Source organism: Nycticebus coucang, chromosome 9 (genome assembly GCF_027406575.1).
Source record: "Nycticebus coucang isolate mNycCou1 chromosome 9, mNycCou1.pri, whole genome shotgun sequence".
NCBI lineage: Eukaryota > Metazoa > Chordata > Mammalia > Primates > Lorisidae > Nycticebus > Nycticebus coucang.
The window spans coordinates 73,265,404-73,285,721 of NC_069788.1; the positions used below are offsets into that span (position 1 = coordinate 73,265,404).

The window sequence follows — 20,318 nt, forward strand, 5'->3', positions numbered from 1 at the left end:
AATGGCATTGAGTCTTTGATTTGACCCTCAGCTTGATGTTTATTGATATATAGGGATGCTGCTGATCTTGATATTATAACCTGAGACTTGCCTGAATTTATTCATAAGTTCTAGGAGTTTCTTGGTGGAGTCTTTGTGGTTTTCTAGATATAAGATCATATTGTCAATGAAAAGTGATAGTTTCACCTCTTCTTTCCCAATTTAAATACCCTGTATTTTTTTTTCTCTTACCTGTTTGCATTGGGTAGAACTTCCAATGCTGTATTGAATAGCAGTGATGGTAGTGGGCACATTTCTCTTATTCCAATTATTATTATTTTTTTCTTTTTGGTGTTTTTTTATTGTTGGGGATTCATTGAGGGTACAATAAGCCAGGTTACACTGATTGCAATTGTTAGGTAAAGTCCCTCTTGCAATCATGTCTTGCCCCCATAAAGTGTGACACACACCAAGGCCCCACCCCCCTCCCTCCTTCCCTCTTTCTGTTCCCCCCCCATAACCATAATTGTCATTAATTGTCCTCATATCAAAATTGAGTACATAGGATTCATGCTTCTCCATTCTTGTGATGCTTTACTAAGAATAATGTCTTCCACGTCCATCCAGGTTAATACGAAGGATGTAAAGTCTCCTTTTTTTTTTAATGGCTGAATAGTATTCCATGGTATACATATACCACAGCTTGTTAATCCATTCCTGGGTTGATGGGCATGTAGGCTGTTTCCACATTTTGGCAATTGTAAATTGAGCTGCAATAAACAGTCTCTTATTCCAATTATTAAGAGGAATGCTTTCAACTTTTCCCCATTTTAAGTGATGTGGGCTGTGAGTTTGTCACATATGGTTTTCATAATTTTTAGATATATTTCTTCTATGCTTAGCTTTTTGAGGGTTTTTATCATTAAAAGGTGCTCAATTTTGTCCAGTGTTTTTTCTGCAGCTATTGAGATGATCATAGAAATCTTTGTTTTTGCTTCTGTTTATGTGGTGAATCACATTTATTGATTATATGTTGAACCCTTGCATCCCTGGGATGAAGCCCACTTATCCATGGTGAATTATTCTTTGATGTGTTGTTGAATTTGGTTTGCTAGTATTTTGTAGAGGACTTTTGTGTATCTATTCATAAGAGATGTTGGTCTGTGCTTACCTTTTTTGTTATTGCTGCTGTTGTGCCTTTCTTGGCTTTGGTATCAAGATGATACTGTCCTCATAGAATGAGTTGAAGAGGACTCCCTACTTTCAATGTTATGTAATAATTTCTGCAGTACCAGTTCTTCTTTGTAGGTCTGATAGAATTCAACTATGAATCCAGTAGTTCAGGGCTGTTGTTGTTAGACTTTTTATTATTGCTTCAATCTCGCTGCTCATTATTTGTCTATTTGGCAGTTCTATTTTTTCCTGATTGAGTCTTAGAAAGTTATGTGTTTCCAGGAATTTGTTAATTTCATATATTTTTTAGTTTATGTGCATAGAGATTTTTCTAGTAGTCACAGATTATGTTTTATATTTCTGTGCTATCAGTTGTAATATTTTCTTTTTCATTTCTGATTGAGCTTCCTTGGATCCTTTCTCTTCTATTCCTCTTTAATCTAGCCATAGATCTATCAATTTGTTTAACTTTTCAAAGAACTAACTTTTTGTTTCACTGACCTTTTATATTATTTTTGTTTGTTTGTTTTCCATTTCATTTAGTTCTGCTCTAACCTGAGTGATTTCTTATTTTCTACTGACTTCGAGTTTGGTTTGCTCTTCCTTTTCTCATTCCTTGAGATGTGATATCAGGTTGTTGATTTGTAATCATTCTGACTTTTTGACATTGGCATCTAAGGCTATGAATTTTCCCCTTAAGAATACTTTTCCTGAATCCCACAGATTTTGTCATTCAGTTAAAGGAAACTTTTGATTTCTATCTTAATTTCATTATTGACTCCATATTTTTTCAAAAACTAGTTGTTTAATTTCCATGAATTTACATAGAATTTAATGTTACTCTTGGAATTGATTTCTAGTTTTATTCCTTTATGGTCTGAAAGATACATAGTATTATTTAATTTTTTAAAAAATTTGTTTAGACATGTTTTGTGGCCTAAGGTATGATCAATCTTGAAGAATGTCCCATGTGCTCATGAGAAGAAGGTATATTTAGTACTTTTTGTGTTGAATGATTTGTAAATGTCTATTAGGTACTTTTTTTTAGGAGCCAATTTAAGTGCAGTGTTTCTTTATTTATTTTCTGCTTTAATCATTTTTCTAGCTCTGATAGTGGGGTATTGAACTCCCTGACAACTAGAATGCTAACATTTACTTCCTTGCTTAGCTCTAGTAGAATTTGTTTTATGCATCTGGGTGCTTCTGTGGTAGGAGCATATACATGTAGGATTTTTATGTCTTCTTGTTGAGTTGATCCCTCTACCATTATATAATGGTCAGTTTTGTCTTTTTTACCACTGTTGATTTAAAGTCAATTTTGTCTAATTTAACAATGGCTATGCCTGCTTCCTTTCATTTGCTCTTGCATGGAATACATTTTTCTATTCTTTCACATTGAGCCTGTGGACATCCTTGTGGTTTATATGTGTTTCATGGAGATGGTGTATACTTCAGTCATGTTGGGTGATCCATTCAGCCAGCCTATGTCTTTTGAGTGGCACATTCAAATTGTTCACATTAAAATAGAGAACTCATATGTGGGATGCTCTTCTGTTCATCATGTTGGGTAGTGCCTTATTCTTTTGTTTTCCCTCTTGTGCTTTTGTTTTATAAGAATTGTGAGCTTCAGTTTTCTGGGAAGTTTTTATACTAGTGGGTATTTATTGTGCTGAATTATATATAATGCAGTTCTGAGTATTTCCCACAGGGCAGGTTGGGTCATTATAAATTTCCTCAGTGTTTGATTATTTGGAAAAGACTTAATTTATCCACCGATTGTGAAATTTAGCTTTGCAGGATACACAATTCTAGGTTGGAAGTTGTTCTGTTTAGGAAGATTAAAGATGGAGCCCAATTCCCTTCTGGCTCATAAGTTTCCACAGAGAAGTCTGCTGTTAGTCTGGTGGATTTTCCTCTGTAGGTCAGTTGTTTCCTATGTCTAGCTGATTATAAAATTTTCTTCTTCATTTTGGCTTTGACCAGGTTGATTACATGTACAATGTGTCTTGGTGATGTCCTATTTGCTATGAATCTTCTCAAAATTTGATAACCATCTTATATCTAGATGTCTGGATCTCTGGCAGTCTCAGAGAGTTTTTCTCAATTCCCTCAAATATATTTTTCATATTTTTAGCTCTTTATTTTTCTCCCTTGGGGATACTTATAATTGCTATGGCAGCTCACTTCTCATCATCCCATAACACTATAAGTGATTGTTCTGCCTTTTTTGTTTTTTTCTCTTCCTCTTTAAATGACTTGTTAGCTCAAAAGCTTTGTCTTTAAGCTCTGAGATTTTTCCCTCCTTGGTTTAATCTGTTGCTGAATCTTTATGCTGTGTTTTGAAATTCCCTAGATGACTCTTTTATTTTCTTAAATTCTATTATTACTATACCCTTTCTCATGTTGTCTAGCCCTTTAGTGACTTTTTCATTAATTTCCTGAAATAATTAGTTTGGCTTCTTTTTGTTTGTTTTCAACTTTCTCTTCAATTCCTTTCATCTTATTTGCCATCCATATTCTGAATTCCATTTTTGTCATTTTAGCAATTTCCTTGTGGTTGGAGTTCACTACTGTAGTTCCATTGTGATCTTTTGAGGGTGCCAAACTGTTTTATTTTTTTCATGTTACCATGGTTGTTTTGCTGATTTCTTCTCACCTGAAACCTCTTTTCTCTACTCAGGGATAATAGGTTTGCAGGGCACCTGTTCTTTGTGGGAAACTCTCCTGCTTAATTATAAGAATGAGAGGTCCCTAGATGGCACTCTTTTCCCTATTCTGGAATGTTGACATGGCCAGGAGGGGCATGTGCATTAGGAGCCTGTAATGTAGCTGTTCTTCTTTGTCCTGTTCACCTGTGATTGCCAGTGTTCAAGTCTGTGCTGGATGATCTTTGTGCTGGATGTTATGTTGTTCATCAGGTAGTTGTAGGAAGTTTGCATTGGGAGCTAAGTTTGCCTGGGATCTCCCTGCAGAGGTGACAGTGGCAGTTGGTGAGGCTATCTAAGTAGTGGTTGTTGGCTCTAGGCTGAAAACACTCTGTAGGCTGTGAGTGTTTTCTTGAAACAGGTATTGTGTACTGGTGCTCAAGGCTGGGAGGTCTCTGGCAGGGCATTGGACCTTAGAACAGTTCTACCCTGCAGCAATGATGGAGGCTCAGGATGGTATCCCAGGCCTGCACAAACTCTGGAGCTACAAGAGTGAAACCTTGGGCTCTGCCATAATAACTTCAGAGCAGGAACTGTTGAGGAGCCAGAAGCAGGGCTTCTTAGTAGGGGCTCAGAGCTGGAAGCAGGGCCGTGTGGGCAGATCTGTAGACAGATCTGACCTGGAGGGCAGAGTTGGGGCTGATCAGGAGGTGGGCTCTTCTGCAGGCTCAGGGGACTTTAGATGCCAAGTCACGAGGGTTGAGGTCAGTTCTAGTGGTCCAGGGTCTGCAGAGTTTTCCTCCACACCCCCACAAAACCCACTGAAGCAGTATCCCAGTCCACTACCATGCCCAGACCCTATTGCATCATAAGGAAGGGCCTTCCATCCAGAAGGTACACAGGTCTGTCTCTCCCCAGCTCAGTGGGGGAGATGTGGGGGCTACCTCTCCTAAACTGAGTCCTGTGCCAACCTGTTGCTGTTCACTGGACAGCATAGGTTGGCTTCAGGTGCAGAAACTCAGGATCAGCTGTCACCTGATCCCCACTATACCTGTTGTCCGGTGCAGTGACTCCACACAAACTCCAGGAGGGTCCCCAGTCTGTCTAGGCTAGCGGTTCTCAACCTGTGGGTCATGACCCCTGTGGAGGTCGAACAACCCTTTCATAGAAGATGCCTAAGACCATCCTGCATATCAGATATTTACATTATGATTCATAACAGTAGCAAAATTACAGTTAGGAAGTAGCAATGAAAATAATTTTATGGTTGGGGGTCACCACAACATGAGGAACTGTATTAAAGGGTCATGGCATTAAGAAGGTTGAGAACCACTGGTCTAGGCAGAAGCCTGTTGCAGTGGAGGGAGCCCTCCCACAACTCAGCCACAGTGCCTGTGGTTTGAGTGTGGTGCTCCTGCACTCTATCTGCCTATTCTTCCCCATGTGTAAATGTTTCCCCAGTGTATTTCCCCAACACCTTTCTTACACTGAGTGCCCTGTGTTGCTTGTCTGTGCTTTTTCCGTGTTCCTTCCATGAAGAGCTATTGTCTGCCTGCAACTTACACTTCTTTTCTTGAGAGCAGCATGCTCACAGGCTGCTTCTAGTCCATCATCTTTTTGAGCTCTGCATTGTCACAGAAGTTCTCAAGGTACTAGTACTCTCCTTTTAAGGGCAAGGATACTCACATTCTGAAAGGTAAAGTACCTTAGCTAAGTAATTTTGAGAGCTGGGATTTGAACTCTGGATTGCCTGAACTTTGAGGTTATCAACAGTATTTCAGGGACTTCTAGAATTTAGAAATGAAGAGGATCTTTAAAGAAGCTAAGTTTCTGGTTTTGCCTATGAGAAAAGGATAGGGGCCCAAGGGGGCTAAGAATCCTGCATAAAAGTAGAGGAAGCCATTGGAGTACTGTAGGTAGGTATCCCTGCATGGGCATAACCTCAGCAGGAGTGCGTTCTATGCGTACTGTGCTTACGGCTCTGAGGACAAACCATTCAGGGTTTAGGGAAAGAGGAGGAAGGCAAGAGGCCACACATGCCCACCCACCATTCCTTCATTGGTGGCCACTTGGAGCTCCCAGTGCATGTACAGAAACCAGTCTCTAAATCTTGTAAACTGTGGTGTAGACAGGCAGTGGCAGTTAGCTTACCATTCTGTGATCATTTGCAGAGGGGAATGGAAAGGGGCAAGAAGAGAATAAGCCTTAATTCAAGGCTATTGTATGCTAGACTGTTTGCTAGATGGGCCTTTATATTTGTCATCTCGTCTGATTTCATGTCACGTTTATCTATGTCACTGACCATAAGATGTTGTAACACAATATGTTAGTCTATCAAATAAATGTTAGTGCTCCCATCTTATGAAGAACACACATGAAAAGTTAGACAACTAGTAAAAACATAACTGACATTCACACTTCTTATTCCAAAATTCAAGGAAAAAACTTATAAAGATTGATTCAAACAGTCCAGTTTTTTACTTCTGTCTAGGTTTTTTAGTAGCTAAGTTTCTGTCTGGATAAATGGGAATGGTCATACTTATCTCATAGAAATGTTGATTTCCTTTTTCCAGATCTATTCTCTCTCTTTCCTGCCTTTGAGAGGCAAGATCTACTTTTAGAATTAGAGAAGGAAGAGGTATTTGACCCTCCCAGAGGTACAAGAAAACTTATGAATTAACAACCAAATTTGTCCTTAGAATGTCCCTTTGTGCCTTTGTCAGTTGTGATCCCTCTTTGAAAGATAAGAAAATGGAAGTAGTGATTCCTGCTTATCCCAAGTTAGTCACAGAGTGAGGTGGTCATTGTGATGGGATGCACCTAACACTGAGAACCTGAAGACTGCAACTCTGGTCCTAGCTTCTCTGTGTCTAATCTCTAAGACAGGCATCTTTATATCCCAGAGTGAATGACCTGTGCCCTGAAATGAAATAATAGGTTAAGAAAAAAAGAAGCTTTTGCCTTGTTGCCCAAGTGAGTACGGCGCCAGCCACATACATCAAGGCTGGTGGGTTTGAACCCGGCCCTAGCCAGCTAAACAGCAATGACAACTACAACCAAAAAATAGCTGGGCATGTGGTGGGCACCTATAGTCCCTGTTACTTGGGAGGCTGAGGCAAGAGAATCACTTAAACCCAAGAGTTTGAAGTTGTTGTGAGCTGTGATGCCATGGCACTCTACCAAGGGTGACATAATGAGACTCTGTCTCAGAAAAAAAAAAAAAAAAAAAAACTTTTAAAAACTCTCTTCAAAAACAAGAATGCCACAGAGGCTGACTGCAGCAGATTTGGCTACCTGCCTTCTTCAAGGAAAACGATGTTTTTGAGTTTGTATTTAAACCAAAGTTAACTAATGTTTTTCTTCTATTGTTTTCTTTGTTTTTAGACTACCTTAATGTCACAAGTGTTCACCTGTTCAAGGAGAGATGGGACAGCAACAAGATAGATCACCACACTGACAAGTATGACAATAGCAAGCTGATCGTACGTAGAGGGCAGTCTTTCTACATCCAGATTGACTTCAATCGTCCATATGACCCCAGGAAGGATCTTTTCCGGGTGGAATACGTCATTGGTAAGTGTGATGTGTAAGCCCTTAGTCATGACACCATGGATCACACTGTAGGGAGGACAAGTGCAGGTGCAATTGCATGATTTCCTAGCATCGTAGTTCAACAATGGCAATAGCTGGAATTACCTCTAGCCTCTCACTCCGTGCTCTAAGATTGTATAAAGTCAAACATCAATTATATAGGCCAATCAGGCAAAAAGATAAGGTTAAATACAATTGACACAAAATGTTCGTTAACTAAATTATTTTTCTCTAAACAAATGATTTTGGCATCATACAGATGTGATTTTTAATTTATTACTGTGATTTAATAATTGCTCTCGTGCTGAAAATATTTGCTAATCTTAACATATAATCTTCAAATACACATTTTCCAAAGTTTGTTCTGCTCTAATCCGGTCCTATGGGAAGGCCCATGACAAAAATGGATGATCCAAAGAAATTTGGCAAACATCTTTTTCTCTGATTTCTTTAAGATTGACAATGAGATTAGCTGCAAAAGTTCTTAGAAGTATCATTTAACTTTGGTCTGGGGTCTCTCAAATTAATTTGATCATGGATCCCTTTTGTTAAGTTACAGCTATTAATACTTGATACATTTTGGTAAACATTTCTCTAGGAATTTACAAAAGTATCAAGGAAACACATACACAGAGAAGCAAGGGTGGCCCAATATAAGGAAATCTGTCCATATAATCCTGCATACAAATTAAAGGAAAATATCAGGTAATCAAAACAACAGTCACCCATTCTAAGATGCACCATAGGTGTGGCCCCTCCCATTACCTTCCCTCCACCCTGACTTGCCCCCTCCTTTCCCCTCCCTTGGCCCTTTCCCCATATTCTTGTGCTATAGTTGGGTTATAGTCTTCATATGAAAGCTATAAATTAGCTTCATAGTAGGGCTGAGTACATTAGATACTTTTTCTTCCATTCTTGATACTTTGCTAAGAAGAATATGTTCCAGCTCCATCCATGTAAGCATGAAAGAGGTAAAGTCTCCATCTTTCTTTAAGGCTGCATAATATTCCATGGTATACATGTACCACAATTTGCTAGTCCATTCGTGGGTCGATGGGCACTTGGGCTTCTTCCATGACTTAGCAATTATGAATTGGGCTGCATCTTAGAATGGGTACAGGTGAAATCTACTAAATGCAGAATACAGATGTCTACATACAATAACTAAGAAAATGCCATGAAGGCTACGTTGAACAGTTTGATGAGAATATTTCAGATTGCATATGAAACCAGCGCATTGTACCCCTTGATTGCACAAATGTACACAGCTATGATTTAACAATAAAAATAAATAAATAAATAGTCACTGAAAAGTACATGATAAAATTTAACAGGTATTTTCAGAAAAAAAGTATTGGTAAAACAAAAGTAGAAGAAAACTCCTCAATTGTAATAAAGGGTTTTGTTTTTGTTTTTGTTTTTTTTACTTTAAAACAACAACTTTTGATATCTTAAGTGGGAAAAAGTTAACAAGTTTAATTATAATCAAACATTAGAGAGAAATGCCTGCTGTCCCCATTCCTTTTGTTAAGCATTGGCTTAAAGTCTTAGCAAATGAACAATAGAAGATAAATACCTGCTATACTTACTGGAAAACAGGAAATAAAACTGTGTGTTTTCTTAATACTATGACTGTGTATGTAGAAAACCCAACAGATTCAAAGGAAAAAGCACAGTATTAGTAACACTTTATAAGATGGCTAGATAGGAGATAATTACACAAAAATCAATAACTTTTATTGATTTATTCTAGCAAGAAACACCTAGAAACAGAAATAAAAAAATTCACATAAAATAGTGACCAAACTATGAAAGGTTGTACTAAACTTTAAAAAACAGGATACATACCCTTTAGAAAATAGCTATTAAATTTTATTAAATCTTAATAAAAAAACATGAAAACCAATGAAAATTAAAACATGTTCTTGGGCAGGAAATCTCAATATGTATTTGTTAAAAGTCTCCCAGGATGTTGGTCAAAGGATATACAATTTCATTTATACAGAATAAATAAGTTTTAGTGATCTATTGCACAACAAGGCAACTATAATTAATAATAATGTATTATATACCTAAAAATTGCTTAAAAAATAGATTTGAAATGTTCTTACCACAAAAAAAGGGTATAATGTGTGATAATATGATTTAACAATAAAAAACAAATAATAATAGGTATATAAAGTGATATATATGCTGATTAGCTTGATATAATCATTTCACAATGTATACATTGATTAAAATCATAGTGTATCTCACAAAAAAATATAGTGATTATTTTAAATAATTCTAAACTCTCCAAAAGTTAATCTATGAATTTAATACATTTCAAGTTAGAATCCTAATGGAGTTTTGAGTTGTTTTTTGGATTTTGGTTTTTATATATATTTGGACTTGGATAAATAACCTGAAAGTTTATTTGAAAGAATAATAACCTGACAATAACCAAGAAAACTATACAAAGAAATAGACTATTTCATATCAGAACATACCATAAAAAATATTTAGTAGGACACAACAGAGAATCCAAAAATAGATTTCAGTACATGAGTAATGTAGCTGTTGGTTTCATGGACTAAGAAAAGTATGTGGGGTTTTTTTGATTGTTGCTGTTGTTGTTTTAATAAATAACATAAATAATGATGGAACAACTGTCTCTCCAACTGGAAGAAAATACAAAATTGACTCTCATATATGGTAATAAATTTTGGATAGAATAAATATTAATGTAGAAAATGAAGCTCTCACAAGACAATTTTGTGGGACAATGTAACAGACAAATTTTGACACTGTAAAAGAAAATAAAAACTATCTATAGTCATGTGCTGCATAATGAGATTTTTGGTTAGTGACAGATCACATATAAGATGGTGATCTCATAAGATTATAATAGAGCTGAAAAATTTCCATTGCCTTGTAATGTCATAGCACAATTACTTTAAAAAATTTATTACAGCATTTATTGTGCAGTGTTTATGAAGTCTATACAGTAGTGCATAGTAATGTCCTAGGCCTTCACATTCACTCACCACTCACTCACTGACCCACACAGAACAACTTCCAGTCCTGCAAGCTCCATTTGTGATAAGTGCCCTGTACAGATGTACCATTTTTTATCTTTCATTTCATATTTTTATTGGAACTTTCCTACGTTTAGATGCGCAAACATTTTCCATTGTGTTGCAGTTGCCTATAGTATCAGTACAGTGTTTGCATAGTATGCTGTATGGGTTTGTAGCCTAGTAACCATAGGTTGTCCATACAGCCTAGATATGCAGTAGGACTTGCTTTGTACCATATAGACTAGGTGTGCAGTAGGACTTGTTTTGTGTAAGGACACTAAGTGATGTTGGCACAGCAACATAATTGCCTGAGAAGAGTTGTACTCCCTGCATGACAATAGATACCCATTTGAAACTGTCCATAGTCCTAATTCAGTTGTAAGGGTATTTTTGTTTTGACCTTTATAGCCAAAACTTTAGGGAAGGGAGAAGAGGATAAGGATGCTTCAGCCTGGTCTGAGACAATGGTAAGATGACTTCTCAGGAGACAAACTCTGAGAAGGAGATGTGTTTGCAGAGAGTTTATTGGAGAGTGCTCTCGGGGTTGACATCTGTGAGGGAGAGAGAGTGAGTGAGTGTCGGGCAGAGGGATAAGTTGAACCTCCAAGCACAAAGACCTCTATAGATCCCAAGGTGAGAGGGATTTGATCTTCAAAGTCATCCTGCCTTGAGGCCAGAGATCGGCCCTTTATAGTCTCCTGTTTACTGGGGCCATCACCCTAGTGTAATTGGTTCTCTGTGGCTGAGGGCAGACCCCTGAAAGCAACTGGATGAATGAGGGCTGCCAGCCACCGACAGCACCAGGAAAGGTCTGGGCAGCAAGCCACTATGTCTGCTACAGTGGGCAGCTGAAGTCCTTTTTTCTTCCTTATATAAGAAATATTATTACTTTTATTCCTTCAGTATAAAGGGGGATAATTTGACTTTGAAATAAAATGTGTGCATTTTTTTTAACCAACATGTATTCTAAACCTTTCACAGAGCTCATGATGTGTTCTTTCAGAGTATTCCAATAAGTATAGCCCCATATAGGCACTATTACAATTGAAGATTATCTGTTTCCCAATTTATTGTAGACATGAGAAAGGAAAATGACAAAATTCCACACCACACTCTACTAATTAATGTATAAGAAACCAAGCATACTTCTAAGGTGACTTAAAAGACCAAAGATAGACAAGTTATCCATATCCAGCACGGCGTCCTTTTTGCATCTCATGTCATTTGTGAAGTTATAAAACAATCTCAACTTCATCTTGCAAGTAGTGCTAGGTCTGAAAAAAGAATATTTTGGGGCACTCGCTGGGGAAATAATTCTCTTAAAATTCAGTACTTGTTTCAATAGCATTGAAAAGAGCCATAGAAATTAGATTTTAAAGGTAATTGCTGTAATGAGAAGAGACGAGTATTGAATGTGAGCTAGAAATGAAATTAAAAGGTTCATATAAACAGGTGCACCTCAATTTCCAGAAAGTAAAACCAATGATTTAAAAAACAGAAAAGAGAATACTTTGTTAAAAACAAAGGGTACACAAAAGAACATCTACCAACACTTCTTTAAGAATATTTATGAGATTTATCAACAAAGATCAATTTACTCACTATGTACTTTTCAAGAATATAGCTGTTGCATCTAGCAAATGGTTATTATATTAAAAATACAGAAAAATTACTTTGGATTTAAATTACTTCCAATTTGCATTTGGTTCTTGTTACTGTACCTTTCTCTTTCCCTACAACTGTGCATAAGATGAGTTTGGGTGTGTCCACATACTGAGAACTGAAGTCATGGGATTTATTTACAAGTGATCCTGCCTTCTAACCAACCTTCCTTCCTTCCTTCCTTCCTTCCTTCCTTCCTTCCTTCCTTCCTTCCTTCCTTCCTTCTTTCCTTCCTTCTTTCCTTCATTTCTCCCTCCCTCCTTCCTTCCTTCTTTCTCTCTTTTTAAATATTTAATCGAATAGGCTCTCTTGGATATTCCCAGATTAACCCCCATGTGCCAGGTGCTCCAAGTACTGAAGGCCAAAGGGAGCACCAGTCCGTTACCCTGGAGGCTGGGGTGTGATGAGTTTGTGCCAAGGGTTATCTGTGCTGTGATAACTACATTCATCAGTTGCTGGCAGAGGGCAGCTATCTCTGTGAGTTAGGTTGGAGTTGTTAATGCATTGGAGGAGGTGGGTGTGGCAGAAAAATGTGGCTGTAAGTCTGCGAGGGTGGGGATGGGCTCTGAGCCTGCAGTCTGGATAGTCAACATAGGCAGGAAGAAGAACCTTAATCACAGGTTTTGCTAACCTGTGGCTGGAGATGTGAAACAATGGGAACAGCTTGAGTTGTTAATTTGCTGCTACTTTAACATGGGCCCCCTACTTCTTTGATACCCAGTTGAGGGAGAAATTCTCAGCATATTCCTTACAGCTTTCTCTCCCACCCTCAACCTGGGGAGCCCTCCCAAGTAATGACCAGGTCCATGAACAAGTTTCTTTCTCCCTGGAGTTCAATCACAGCAGCCTAAGGGTATTAAGATCAGCTCTTTAGAGATTCTCTTTTCTGGGTGAAGGGCAAATCTACAACACGGACTGTAACCGTACAAAAACAATTTATGTAACCTCATCATACACACCCTTATATTAACCTGAAACTTAAAAAAGTAATAAACAAAAACTCAAAAAAAGTGTGGGGGGAGAGATTCTCCTGACTTTTTCCTCAGTTCTACAATGGCCTGACAGCTGCAAGCTTCATATTTCTGGTTACAGTAGAATAAGGGGAAGGATAGCTTTAGCAAGACCTACCCTTATCATCAGGAAAGCAAAATCTTTCCCAGAAGCTCCCAGCAAACCATTCTCACTGGCTTCCCTTATCTGTAAGGGAAGCTGTGAAAGTATTTCCTGTTTTCAGACTCTTTTGACTGGAAGAGAAGTCTAGGCGAGGCACAGGGACAGCCAAGAATGGACGCTGCTAGATCCCCAGTGGCACGTGCCAGGTGTCCCTCCAGCTTTGCCATTCTCTCATACCTATAGTATCAAGGTGGGTCATTCATCTCATGCCGAGAATTTCCAGGACTGGGTCAACTGCAACATTAACCCCATAAAACATCACCATTAGCACTTCAATATTTCTATTGTACTCACTTCTTGAGGAGCATGTATAAAAAGCCCGTTGAGGTGTCCGGGTCTGACGTGCTCTCAGGATGGAAGTGACATGGTTAAGTCAAGATCGCTTGCTCTAGCCCACTTTGTGGATTTGGGAGAATTCAAAAACAGGGAAAAGGTACTCAGAGAGAGGGTGAGAGCCTGTGTTTGGGCAGTAGTTTGGACAGGGAGAAGAGTAAAATCTACAGGGCTGTGATTGTTTGTGAAGGGTGGCAGAGGACGGTCAAGGATGATTCCCGGGTTGCTGGCTTGTGTGACACTGATGACAGATACTGGCACTTCCAGATGAGAAAAAATGCAGGGGATTCTGGAGGAAAAAAAGTGAAGTGTAGGAAATAATAATGACAGCGATGGCTGCTACTGATAACTCACTGGCTCTACCTTCGGAGTTGGCGTGCTCCTGTTGGAGGTGTCACGCTCCCCATTCAATTCTTCAAGTGTTTCTCTGGGCATCATGCTCATCTTCGTTTTTCAGACAAGATGAGTGTTGGAGTGATTATGTAACTTATTGCAGTCCATACTTGGAAAGTGTTGGGGCTGCAACTCAAAACCAGGAAGCCTCTCCTTTTTTTTTTTGTTTGTTTGTTTTTTGAGACGGAGTCTCACTTTCTCTTGAGAAGCTGGGACTACAGGTGCCTGCCACAGTGCCTGTTTATTTTTTAGGGATGGGGTCTCACTCTTGCTCAGACTGGTCTTGAACCTGTGAGCTCCAGTAATCCATCCCCCTTGGCCTCCCAGGGTGCTAGAATCATAGGCATGCATGCCTGGCTCCTCAGGAAGCCTCTCCTAATCACACAGCATGCTGCCTCTCCCAAGGAGACCTCCAGCAAGGAGACAGAGGAGATATGAAGGTGATTCTATTTGAGCCTGGGGAGTTTGGAGGTGAGCTGAGAGATACTCAGGTATACATGTCTATACACAGCATGGGTCTGAAGCTTAGGAAGGATATTTGGGTTGGGCAGAGAGAAATTCGGATATCCTAACATGCACACAGAAAGAGGAAATCAATGGAGCAGTGTACTGAGGCTCAAATCCTGGAGAAAGACAACTTTTAAAGAGTAAGTCCCACGAACTGGAGCCCCTGGAGGAGACAGAGACCAGATTATCAGGTAAGTAGAAGGATGATCACGGGAGAACAGTGCCACTAAATCCCAGAGAGATGGATGTTTAAAGAGGAGTGACCAACTGACTATGAGATGCAGTGAGGTAAGACCTTTACATTGGACTCAACTGTTATAGGGACACTGATTGCTTGAATAGAGTCTAAATTTTAATGATCTGAAACTGAATGAGATGTAAGAAAGTAGGTATGACAAATTTGGATTAATCTTTAAAAAAACATTTGAAGAAGAAGAAAAGAATATTAGGATGGTAAATAGAGAGGAATGGGGGGGTAGAAGATCAGTGTTTTGATTAGGGCATTTGTTTCAGGATTGGAAGGACACGGACGTGTATGTAGGCAGAGGGGAAAGAACCTTCAGGAAAAAACCTGAAGACTGAGGACAGACACTGGGTGGCTGGACGAGAATCCTGGATAGGGATGTAGGAGGGTAAAGTGCAGAGGCCTGGGTGAGGGATGAGTAAGAAAGAGAATCCTTTGTCTTCTGAGAGTGTGGGGAAAAGGTGAGGGTGAGTGTGAGCATCTTACGTAAAGAGAAATGGACTAAGAAAGTTGTTCAAGGTATAGCAGGTGAGCAGGTGCTGCAGGAGCTTAGAGGGGCATAGGAGCATTTTTGTAACTGAAAGCATCACCCATGTCCTTTAAGAGTATGTCTCCCTATGGAATTTTGTTACAAAAAGTCCAGATAAAATCACCATACAGATATATGATTTTCAAGCACATACCATAGTGTCTCTGTTGGAGAAATTTCCTGCCCTAAATCATGCAATTGGTAAAGTGCAAAGAAATATTTCTTAGCCTATACTCTTTCAACTATTTTGTGCTGCATTTTGGTAAAAATAGGCTACCCATTTCATAATTTTGAAGTGACATTTATATAGGATATCATTTTAGATTTTTGCTCCTGTGGGTTTCTGCATTGACGATCAACATGTTTATTTTTAAGTGTTGCTGTGAAGTGACTAATAATGGCATCTAAGAAACTAGGACAGTGTTTCCCAGAGTGTGTTCTCTATGAACACCTGTCATGTGAGATGCTCCTTGGGGGAAAAGAAAAGTCCCATGGTCAAATACATTTGGAGCATGCTGTGTTTTTGTGTCTCTTCTCAGACTGTCCCAGCACACACTGGCATATTACAGACTATGTGTAGGCACACAGTCAAAAAAATGAATCTTGTTTAGTCTGGTTCCCAAAATTGTTTTACTACAAACACTACCCTACCATATTTTTATTTTTATAATAAATACTCTCTAATAAAAGGCAGAACTCACTTCAGGAAATGCCAGACCACAGTTGCATATTACCTTTATTTTATATTTTATTTTATTTTATTTTTTATTGTTGGGATTCATTGAGGGCACAAGAAACCAGGTTACACTGATTACATTTGTTAGGTAAAGTCCCTCTTACAATCGTGTCTTGCCCCCAAAAGGTGTGGTACACACCAAGGCCCCACCCCCCTACCTCCTTCCCTCTATCTGCTCTTCCTTTCCCCACCCCTCCCTCCTTCTTTCTCTCTCTGCTCTCCCCTTCCCCCACCTCCACTGCATCCTTAATTGTCATTAATTGTCCTCATATCAAAATTGAGTACATGGGATTCATGCTTCTCCATTCTTGTGATGCTTTACTAAGAATAATGTCTTCCACTTCCATCCAGGTTAATACAAAGGCTGTGAAGACTCCTTTTTTTAATGGCTGAATAGTATTCCATGGTGTACATATACCACAGCTTGTTAATCCATTCCTGGGTTGGTGGGCATTTAGGCTGTTTCCACGTTTTGACAATTGTAAATTGAGCTGCACTAAACAGTCTAATGAAAGTGTCCTTATGATAAAAGGATTTTTTTCCTACTGGGTAGATGCCCAGTAATGGGATTGCAGGATCAAATGGGAAGTCTAGCTTGAGTTCTTTGAGGGTTCTCCATACTTCCTTCCAAGAAGGTTGTACTAGTTTGCAGTCCCACCAGCAGTGTAAAAGTGTTCCCTTCTCTCCACATCCATGCCAGCATCTGCAGTTTTGAGATTTTGTGATGTGGGCCATTCTTGCTAGAGTTAGATGGCATCTCAGGGTGGTTTTGATTTGTATCTCTCTCATAGATAGGGATGATGAACATTTTTTCATGTTTGTTATCCATTCATCTGTCTTCTTTAGAGAAGGTTCTATTCATGTCTCTTGCCTACTGATATATGGGATTATTGGCTTTTTTCATGTTGATTAATTTCAGTTCTCTATAGATCCTAGTTATCAAGCTTTTGTCTGATTGAAAATATGCAAATATCCTTTCCCATTGTGTAGGTTGTCTATTTGCTTTGGTTGTTGTCTCCTTAGCTGTACAGAAGCTTTTCAGTTTAATTAAGTCTCATTTGTTTATTTTTGTTGTTGTTGCAATTGCCATGGCAGTCTTCTTCATGAAGTCTTTCCCCAGGCCAATATCTTCCAGGGTTTTCCAATGCTTTCTTTGAGGATTTTTATTGTTTCATGCGTTAAATTTAAGTCCTTTATCCATCTTGAATCAATTTTTGTGAGTGGAGAAAGGTGTGGGTCCAGTTTCAGTCTTTTACATGTGGATATCCAGTTCTAGCACCATTTATTGAATAGGGAGTCTTTGCCCCAAGGTATGTTCTTGTTTGGTTTATTGAAGATTACATGGTTGTAAGATGTTAGTTTCATTTCCTGGTTTTCTATTCGATTCCAAATGTCTATGTCTCTATTTTTGTGCCAGTACCATGCTGTCTTGAGCACTATGGCTTTGTAGTACAGACGAAAATCTGGTATGCTGATGCCCCCAGCTTTATTTTTATTACTAAGAACTGCCTTAGCTATACGGGTTTTTTTCCAATTCCATACAAAACGCAAAATCATTTTTTCCAAATCTTGAAAGTACGATGTTGGTATTTTAATAGGAATGGCACTGAATAGGTAGATTGCTTTGGGAAGCATAGACATTTTAACAATGTTGATTCTTCCCAGCCATGAGCATGGTATGTTCTTCCATTTGTTAATATCCTCTGCTATTTCCTTTCTGAGGATTTCATAATTTTCTTTATAGAGGTCCTTCACCTCCTTTGTTAGGTATATTCCTAGGTATTTCATTTTCTTTGAAACTGTGGTGAAGGGAGTTGTGTCTTTAATTAGCCTCTCATCTTGTCTGTTATTGGTGTATACAAAGGCAACTGACTTGTGGACATTGATTTTATATCCTGAAACATTACTGTATTTTTTGATGACTTCTAGGAGTCTTGTGGTTGAGTCTTTGGGGTTCTCTAAGTATAAGATTATGTCATCAGCAAAGAGGGAGTGTTTGACCTCCTCTGCTCCCATTTGGATTCCCTTTATTTCCTTGTCTTGCCTAATTGTATTGGCTAGAACTTCCAGCACTATGTTGAATAGTAAAGGTGACAGAGGACAACCTTGTCTGGCTCCAGTTCTAAGAGGAAGAGCTTTCAGTTTTACTCCATTCAGTAAAATATTAGCTATGGGTTTGTCATAAAAAGCTGCAATCAGTTCCAGAAATGTGCCATCTATGCCTATACTCTTCAGCGTTCTAATTAGAAAAGGATGCTGGATTTTATTGAATGCTTTTTCTGCATCTATTGAGAGGATCATATGGTCTTTATTTTTGCTTCTATTAAGATGGTGGGTAATGTTTATGGACTTGCATATGTTAAACCAGCCTTGCATCCCTGGGATGAAACCTACTTGATCATAATGTATGACTTTTTTGATGATAAGCTATAATTTATTGGCTAGGATTTTGTTGAGAATTTTTGCATCTATATTCATTAGTGACATTGGTCTGAAATTCTCCTTTTTAGTTGGGTTTTTTCCTGGTTTGGGTATCAGGGTGATGTTTGTTTTGTAGAACATGTTAGGAAAGATTCCTTCCTCCTCAATTTTTTGGAATAATTTCTGTGGTATGGGAATAAGCTCTTCCTTCAAGGTTTGATAGAATTCTGGAGTGAAGCCATCTGGACCAGGGCATTTTTTTTTGTTGTTGGAAGCTTCTTTATTGTTTCTTTAATCTCAGTGCTTGAAATTGGTCTGTTCAGGAGCTCTATTTCTTCCTGGCTGAGTCTAGGGAGAGGGTGTGATTCCAAATATTGATCCATTTCCTTCACATTGTCAAATTTCTGGGCATAGAGTTTCTGGTAGTATTCAGAGATAATCTCTTGTATCTCTGTGACATCAGTTGTTATTTCCCCTTCATCATTTCTGATTGAGGTTACTAGAGATTTTACTTTTCTATTTCTAGTAAGTCTGGCCACAGGTTTATCTATTTCATTTACTTTTTCAAAAAACCAACTCCTTGTTTCATTAATTTTCTGAATGATTCTTTTGTTTTCAATTTCATTGATCTCTGATTCATACTAATGTACACAGCTATGGTTTAATAAAAATAAATAAATATTAAAAATAAATAAATAAATTGATTTTGGATATTTCTTTTCATCTACTGGGTTTAGGCTTAGATTGTTCTTCTTTTTCCAATTTGATAAGATGGCTTGTGAGTTTGTTGATGTGCTCTCTTTCTGTTTTTCGAATGTAGGCATCTAAAGCAATACATTTTCCTCTCAAAACTGCTTTTGCAGTATCCCACTGGTTTTGGTAGCTTGTGTCTTCATTGTTCTTATGCTCAAGGACGTTAATGATTTCCTGTTTTATTTCTTCCTGCACCCAACTGTCATTCAACAGAAGGTTGTTTAATTCCCATGCCTTTGTGTGGGGTTGAACGTTTTTGCTAGAGTTGTGTTCTGCCTTCAATGCCTTGTGGTCTGAGAAAATACAAGGTAAAATTTCAATTCTTTTGATTCTGTTGAGGTTTGTTTTGTGTCCCAGGATATGATCAATTTTGGAGAATATTCCATGGGGCTATGAGAAGAATATATATTCTTTATCTTTGGGATGGAGTGTTCTATATGCATCTATCAAGCACAGTTGTTTTAGGGTCTCATTCAAATCCCTTATATCTTTGTTTAATTTCTGTTTAGATGATCTGTCCAGCTCTGTAAGAGGAATCTTAAAGTCCCCTGTTATTATGGTATTATAGGATAACATATTGCTCAGATTCGGTAAGGTCTGTTTCAAGAATCTGGGAGCATTTAAATTGGGTGCATAAATAATTAGAATTGAAATGTCTTCTTGTATTTTTCCCTTGACTAATATGAAATGACCATCTTTATCTTTTTTGACTTTAGTTGCTTTAAATCCATATGTATCTGAAAATAAGATTGCAACTCCTCTTTTATTCTGAATTCCGTTTGCCTGAAAAATTGTCTTCCAACCCTTAACTTGGAGTTTCAATTTGTCTTTTGAAGCCAAGTGTGTTTCCTGCAGACAGCAAATGGATGGCTTGTGTTTTTTAATCCAGTCAGCCAATCTATGACTCTTCAGTAGGGAATTCAAGCCATTAACATTTATCGAGATAATTGGTAAGTGTGGTAGTGTTCTATTCATCTTATTTTGTGAGAGTACATTGCTTACTTTTATCTTTTGCATCAGTGTGGAAGTTAGGTTCTGTCCTTTTATGGACAGTTCCCACCAACCAGAGATGCCTGGAGTCTTGTCTCCCCAGACTCATTGTGCCCAGTTGCAAGGAAGC

The 20,318-nt window shown here is 38.3% G+C and overlaps 1 protein-coding gene across 3 annotated transcripts in view; it reads left to right on the forward strand.

Moving 5' to 3' along the window:
- Positions 1-20,318, forward strand: part of F13A1 (coagulation factor XIII A chain) — a 161,511-nt gene that overhangs the window by 14,780 nt on the left and 126,413 nt on the right. For all 3 annotated transcript variants that reach the window (XM_053603078.1, XM_053603077.1, XM_053603079.1), the window contains exon 3: positions 7,182-7,370. In XM_053603078.1, the coding sequence (XP_053459053.1) occupies positions 7,182-7,370 (189 nt within the window). The remainder of the gene's footprint in view (positions 1-7,181; positions 7,371-20,318) is intronic.